General features: G+C 36.0%; 1 protein-coding gene across 1 annotated transcript in view; it reads right to left on the bottom strand.

Annotated features, from left to right (window-relative positions):
* Positions 1 to 24: 24 nt before the first annotated feature.
* The window catches only part of epha3 (eph receptor A3), a 136,810-nt gene continuing 128,714 nt past the window's right edge, over positions 25 to 8,120 (bottom strand). Inside the window, exons 16-17 of the mRNA XM_016471778.1 lie at positions 7,489 to 7,644; positions 25 to 609 (exon numbers count right to left, since the gene is read on the bottom strand). Of these exons, the coding sequence (XP_016327264.1) occupies positions 504 to 609; positions 7,489 to 7,644 (262 nt within the window). The 3' untranslated portion in view covers positions 25 to 503. The remainder of the gene's footprint in view (positions 610 to 7,488; positions 7,645 to 8,120) is intronic.

Below are 8,120 nucleotides of genomic sequence, written 5' to 3'. Positions count from 1 at the left end.
TCGTACTTCAGAAGAATTAATAAAGGGGGCTTTTCTACAAGAAACCACCAAAACTCTGGGGTGCAAGCTATTGCCTCTCTGAAGTGCTACCTTCCAAAAGGAAGACGGATGCTTTTGCAAAGTTTTTTCCTGAAGGATTTTTAATGCTCCCCTGCCACATGTGAAGAGCTCTTCGTTAAATCCATTCGGATCGGACCGGCCTCTGTCCTCTAGGAGAAGCCATGCAGCGTGACAGTAGACTCCTGAACATGAGACCCGTGCTCATCCGCCTCTCTCGCCGATAAGGCAACATGTCAATCGCTGGAAGACACGCTCATCGCCTTTGCACCTCGTGCCCGGGAAGACGTGATCTTTCTCCAGGAAGGTTGTTCTGCATCGCACATGTGTTCAAGAACTGTAGTTCCACTTCATATTTTCATTTAATATCTATTTCTTGTCTGTTAAAGCCAAAGCAGCATCAATCTCGTATAAGTGTCTTTCATTTCCGTCACTCGTTTTTAATTTTACACAGGAACTGGACCGTTCTTTGAGTGTGTTTCAAGTGTTGTTAGGCTGCTCACGATCTTCTTCTGAGGCCCAACGATCGTCACACCGACTTTCTTGAAGTCCCTGTGTGTCAGAGAGGAGAGAGAGACAGTGAGCATGGGTAATATAGCACTCACTCACGGTTTGACATACGGTGACATTAATGACAAGCCCGCAGCAGTGCTCTGCCTCAGACCGCTTGTGTCAGTCATGTAGGATGAAGTATTCCAGGAGGACACCATGCTGCCATATGCATACAATAAGTTGAGGAGCTGGACTCGTGACAGACTTTGTGTTATAACTTAAAAACTGGGATGATTTACAGCTTACTGTGATGAGAAATTGGAGTAGCTGCTTCATTTTCTGAGTTGGTTATTTCTACTGTAATTTGAAAGGAACAGCACTGTCAGGGTTACCCCGGAGGGAAAAAAGAACGACATTTTTCATTTAATGAGATACATGCAACAGCTGACAGAAACTTGCATTATTTACAATCGTGAATAGACTCTCCAGACTTACCATATGGATAAGTTCATCCCGTGTGCACATATCCGACTTGGTCTCATAGGAAAAACGTGACTCTACATGCGTTTTTGCACAGCGCAAAATGCGTCGCTGCAGGTACTGTCGCTGCTTATGGGGTTATGAGGGAGTAATGGGTAAAAATTTGTTCTGTTCAAATAGTTATTGCATGGCTTCAGAAGACTTAGAATATACATTATCGTTCACATTTGGTGTTGGTAAGATTAATGCTCATCAAGCCTGCATTTATTTGATCTAAAATACAGTAAAATCAGTAATATTGTGAAATATTATTACAATTTAAAATAACTGTTTTCTATTTGAATATATTGTAAAATGTAAATTATTCCTGTGATTTCAAAGCTGAATTTTCAGCATCATTACTCCAGTCTTCAGTGTCACATGACCCTTCAGAAATCATTCTAATATGCTGATTTGCTGCTCAAGAAACTTTTATTATTATCATCAATGTTGGAAACCGTACATTTTTTCAGGATTCTTTGATGAATAGAAAGTTCAAAAGAACAGCATTTATTTGAAACTGAAACTTTTGTAATATTATAAATGCCTTTTATTGACACTTTCAATTGAATTTAAATAAAATAATAGATAATTATGTATTAATTTCTTCAACAAATCTAACTAACCTCACACTTTTGGATATGTTAAAATAATAAATAGTGTTGTTGCATATTTATCTACTTTAAATATGCCACATAACAACACATAAAAACAACAACAACAATAATAATAATAATAATCTATTTTACGCAATAACATATTTTGTCAAATTATCAGTTTATAGTATTTGTGCCCGGCTAGTGGAAATGTTAGCAGGACAGGCAAAAGTTAAAACAGATTTTTTTTATTTTGTACCAACTATCCAGAAACAAATGTATATCTATTTTAAGTCCTACTTAAGCTTGAGTTTATGGGTTTGACTCTCAGTAAATGGGCACAAATGTACAGAATGGCCTATATGCATAATTACTGGTTTAAATGCACTGGAAAATGTACTGTAGTTGCCTCTTCTCAGCTTGAATTTTAGGTCCACAATTATATTTAATTAGGCTAAAGAAAAAATGCATTCCTGTATGTGGTATTTAAGTCACTAGAATATTATTTGGTGACATGCTCGACTTGTTAACCTTATTAAAGCCTCATCTGTATAAAATATAATTCAACTCAATCGACATTTCACCTGGAAACTGCAGCAATTTGTACAGCGGATTTCAGGTTTTACAAAAACTTATATTAAGTCACCTTTTCTTCCCATTAGATCCGACTGTACATTGCAAAAATATGGCAAACCAATCACTTTAAAGTGCAACTCAAGTTCAGGAGCTTATGTAAAACAACAACAACAACAAAAACATTTTTCTTAGTACTGTCAGATCTAGGGATGCAAAAGCTGTGCAGTAAAAATTATTATAGCATATTAGTAGCAAGCAAATTTAAGTTACAATCTAGGTTAGGCTATGCACACCTCAGGCACGAGTTCTGTTAGCAACACTTCTAAGAAGGTACAGCAGTGATTTAATCCAGAAGTGGACATGAGCGCAATCAAGAGCTTGAAGGAGCAGCCAGCAATAGAAAAGCTATGATCAGAACCCACCATAAAATCTATACGCGTTAAAGTGTTGTAATTCCCATGGACGGCTCCCACTCAGGGCACGTGGCTGCTGGTCTGACTTCAGTCAGATAGATTCTATGGGCAGAATACAGCTTTAGATCAACTGACAGTCTATTTATCGTCAAAGCACTGCTAATGCACTGACATCAGCTGAACAAATGCTCAAATGTCAATCAAGACAGGCCTGCAACATTTCTGTGTGACATTTCAATACGCATTGGGCTAATTTGGTCCCAATTTTTAGTTTATAGTTTATACTTATAAATCTAACAGTAGTAGACAATGAGTATACAACTAGTTTACATCTAAGTTCTTCCTTTCTTTTGTAACTATTCTGAGATCTATATTACAAGTAAACCTATAGGTATACTGTTAGTTTACTACCTACTGTATACTGTATGTCTAGTTCACTTAAAAAGTACACTTTGAAGTATTCGCTCAGTAAACCAGTTTAACAGTTTTTATACTTAAAGTATACTTGTAAATTTTCTTTCAGTGGACTAAATAGCATACTTATAGTTTAATCACACTTTACAAAATGTATTGATAAAGTTATCCAAATGTCGATCTGTTTCTGTGTGGGTTAGGAACACTGTGTACACCCATGTGCTATTTCACTCTAAACTATTTCACCCCAAAGCTGACTACTTATTATAAACTTGAAGTTTATCAGAATGTACAACATATCCTGGAGTACCTAAAAGAAGCCAATATTTGTGAAAAAAAAAAAAAAAATCTTTTTTCCCCCACTCTATCAAAACACAACTACAAGCCAAGCATACTTAGAATACTAAATTATAAAGATTAGTCACAAGTATAGGCCAAATATACTTTGACTCTTATGTTTACTTCTCAGTATAAACCAATTATACTTAAGTTTACATTTGTTAAGTATATTTGATAAGTACATAAAAGTAGACACTCCTTTTTAGTTTCTTTTTTTCAAGTATTCTAGTAGAACACTTGAAAAAAATAAATAATTTTTTGTAAGGAATCCCTCAGTGGAGCTTTGTTTTAAATGGCAATTTACAACTTATTTACTATGTACTATGAAAAAATGCCACTTGAGTTCTATTAACTTAACATTTTCAAACAAAATATGTTGTTTTGCAGAAATAACTCAAAAAGACACAAGAAGGTATAACCACTGAACGCTGCCTGCTGTATCAATTCAGATTTGTCTAAATCTAATGCGACGTGTGCTAAATAAGCTAAAGCCTTCAATGATAGATTAAAGAGCCTAACGTTCTGCACAGTTTACCATGAAATTGCAATAAGAGGCCAAACATCTGGTAAACTTACTATAGCTTCATCAACAACAAAAAATAGAGGCACACAACCAAGGTAAAGTGATAAGTGACTGAATCATCAATAATGACCTCTCTCTTGCTATTCTTCATCTTCCTGGTAGACCCATTAAACTGCAATAGCTTACAGGGCTTATTTAAGTTTGAACAATTTTATGAAGCAATTTTCAGGGTGCAGACTTCGATCTTTATGACTACAGATTTGTCTAGGTCTCTCAAATTGGTGCAGTACTGCTGAAAAGACCAATACAAATTCCCATGCTGGTGTAATGCTGGTCTGTGTTGACTTTTTGTGGTTTTTATGCTTGTTAGTGTTGAATTGTCGCTGGTTAGTACTGATTAGTGGTGGTTAATGTTGGTGTGCTTTTACTTTGGTTCTGGTTTATGTTATTGAATGCTGGTTTGATGCTGATATACTTTATACTGTCTAGGACTGATTTGGTGGTGGTTTTAGCCTGGTTAGTAGTGGTTTATAGCGGTGTGGTTTCACTTTGGCTGGTTAGTAATGGGTTGATGTTGGCTTAGTTGATGGGTGCTGTTTACCATCAAAACTTATTGAAGCTGATTGATCTTGCATGCTCTCACTGGTGAATCTGGTTGGTGGTTTTGCTGGTTAAGCTAGTGAGGTAGCAGAAGGTTAGTACAGTTGTTAAGCATAAGCAGCATCCAGAACCCAACATACAGTATAATGAGATCTTGGTCTTTTCAGCAGTTAAAGCACAAACTCAACATATTTGTTCTTAAAATTCACAAATATTTTAATTTAATTCTGTGGTGGGTCAAAGAGTGGTGGTGTCCACTCACTACAGAAGGCCAAACACTGGGAGACAAACTGCATGTTAAATAACCCAATCTGGGTCATGGATGAGGGCCGCTATTTGCATGTGATTATGTGCTAAATAAGCTAAAGCCTTCAATGATAGATTAAAGAGCCTAACGTTCTGCACAGTTTACCATGAAATTGCAATAAGAGGCCAAACATCTGGTAAACTTACTATAGCTTCATCAACAACAAAAAATAGAGGCACACAACCAAGGTAAAGTGATAAGTGACTGAATCATCAATAATGACCTCTCTCTTGCTATTCTTCATCTTCCTGGTAGACCCATTAAACTGCAATAGCTTACAGGGCTTATTTAAGTTTGAACAATTTTATGAAGCAATTTTCAGGGTGCAGACTTCGATCTTTATGACTACAGATTTGTCTAGGTCTCTCAAATTGGTGCAGTACTGCTGAAAAGACCAATACAAATTCCCATGCTGGTGTAATGCTGGTCTGTGTTGACTTTTTGTGGTTTTTATGCTTGTTAGTGTTGAATTGTCGCTGGTTAGTACTGATTAGTGGTGGTTAATGTTGGTGTGCTTTTACTTTGGTTCTGGTTTATGTTATTGAATGCTGGTTTGATGCTGATATACTTTATACTGTCTAGGACTGATTTGGTGGTGGTTTTAGCCTGGTTAGTAGTGGTTTATAGCGGTGTGGTTTCACTTTGGCTGGTTAGTAATGGGTTGATGTTGGCTTAGTTGATGGGTGCTGTTTACCATCAAAACTTATTGAAGCTGATTGATCTTGCATGCTCTCACTGGTGAATCTGGTTGGTGGTTTTGCTGGTTAAGCTAGTGAGGTAGCAGAAGGTTAGTACAGTTGTTAAGCATAAGCAGCATCCAGAACCCAACATACAGTATAATGAGATCTTGGTCTTTTCAGCAGTTAAAGCACAAACTCAACATATTTGTTCTTAAAATTCACAAATATTTTAATTTAATTCTGTGGTGGGTCAAAGAGTGGTGGTGTCCACTCACTACCGAAGGCCAAACACTGGGAGACAAACTGCATGTTAAATAACCCAATCTGGGTCATGGATGAGGGCCGCTATTTGCATGTGATTATTTACGCTGACATCTGAACAAAATATAACCACAAGCAGCCTTAATTACAGACTGCTGAGTGTTTAGATGTTTAGTCCTGAGGGTAACCTGCTGCACAGAACTGCCACTGTTCCCAGATCGGCCCTTTGATCATTCAGAAGTTATGAATGTCAGATTATTTACATCGTCAAATACCTCGTAATTTGAATCAAAAAGTGGACTCAGGAGATGCTGACCAGGCAATGCAACGTTCCTAATCAACATCTACAAAGCATTTCCCATAAATTCAGATCCACACTGAGGAGCAGAACAGGATCTTTATTATTAGATATTTGATTGACTTTGGGGGAATGTGCCCAACTCAACCCCTTAGATTGCTTCCAAGACTGGGGATTATGGAAGGACAGCACTTTTATTTTTGGCAAGAGTTTTTTTTTCCCCTCTCTTCCATTTATTGGATTACAACAGAAGAAAACATTACTAAACCACTGTCACTGGAGATTAATAACAAATGTAATGGCCACCTTTAAAGGATTTCAAATCCATCAAATCTGGGCTTCATTTACTGGAAACTGATCTGTGAATAAATTTGTCATCGTCTTCTGCATCAGTTTTAAACTGTTTTATGCCAACAACCTTACATTATATTGCTTGTCTTTTGCCTTGGACTTAAAAGTACAGAATGCAACCCTTCAGCACAGGGATCAACACTTATAATAGAAGAATGAACAAAAAAGGGGCAACCCCTTAATTTTGCCTCTCAAACCAAATAAAGTGCTTTTTAAAAAGATCAAAACTGAAGGAAAAAAGAGAGAATTTTTATGTTTAACTGTTTTGCAAATCTGATGATATATACAGTATAAATAAAAGTATGTTTGTACTTATGAGTGTTCACACAAATAAACTACCATTCAAAAAGTTTTTTTTTTATGTTGTTGAAAGAATGCACACCAAGGCTGCACATATTTGATCAAAAATACAGCAAAACATTATATTGTATAATATAATATTGTGAAATATTATTACAACTTAAAATAATTGTTTTCTAATATATTTGAAGAATGTATTAAATTGATCAAATGTGGCAGTAAAGACATTTATATTACAAAAATATTATGTTTCAAATAAATGCTGTTCTTTTGAATTTTCCATTCATAAAGGAATCCTGAAAAAAATATATATAATGATTTTCACAAAAATATTAAGCAGCAAAAACTGTTTTCAACATTAATAATATTAAGAATCATTAATAATAGCTAAACACTAAATAATCATATTAGAATGATTTCTGAGACTAAAGACTGGAGTAATGACTGATGAAAATTCAACTTTGCATCACAGCAATAAATTGCATTTTAAAATATATTAATATAGAAAACAATTATGTTTTATTGTAATAATATATTCACAAAATTACTGTTTTAACTGTATTCTTAATCAAATAAAAATGCAGCATTAATTAATATTACTCAGTACTTAAATGTATAATTACACTGTAACAAGGACACCTTAAAATAAAGTGTAACCGAGACTTATTTCGGAAACATTAAAAGAAAAAAGTAATTCTTCCAAACTTTTGAACAGTAGTTTAGATTTTAGTTTTATAATACAAAAAAGTGAAAGGCTCTTACTCTGCTGAAGTTTTGGCCAGTGTATCACAGGAGCTGTAGCTGACCCCACTGAATGCATCTTTACAGGGCAATGTCCTGGCGCTTTCCAGCCAATCACCCATTGTGTGAAAGGAAGTGATGTCAGTGCTGGTTCTGTCCAGAAGCAGATTCACTGGTCTGGGAAGAGATGAAAAACACACGTAGCGCATTTAGATGTATTGTATTTTATGTATTTTAGATATATTTAACCTCAACATGGTTCCTGACACAACATACCCCTACACATGTCACTTTTCGACGTAACCTACGCTCTCTCTCACCCTCCCGGCTATCTGCTATGGTTTCATCTTTGCTTCCTTTCCCTGAACAGTTATCATCTCTTGATGTTAACAGTGCTACTGAATGCTTCTGCTCCACTCTAACGTCTTGTTTAGACACTGTCTGCCCCTTGTCTTCCAGGCCAGCTCATACCACCTCTTCTGTCCCTTGGCTATCTGATGTTCTCCGTGAGTATCATTCTAAGCTCAGAGCTGCAGAAAGAGTATGGGGCAAATCACAAAATCATACTGACCTTAATGTATATCAATCACTCCTCTCTTCATTCTCTGCTAATGCCTCCACTGCTAAAAGGACATACTATCACAACAAAATTA

This window comes from Sinocyclocheilus anshuiensis, unplaced genomic scaffold, assembly GCF_001515605.1.
Source record: "Sinocyclocheilus anshuiensis isolate Anshui unplaced genomic scaffold, SAMN03320099.WGS_v1.1 scaffold616, whole genome shotgun sequence".
Taxonomy (NCBI): domain Eukaryota; kingdom Metazoa; phylum Chordata; class Actinopteri; order Cypriniformes; family Cyprinidae; genus Sinocyclocheilus; species Sinocyclocheilus anshuiensis.
This window is presented reverse-complemented; position numbering and strand designations above follow the sequence as displayed.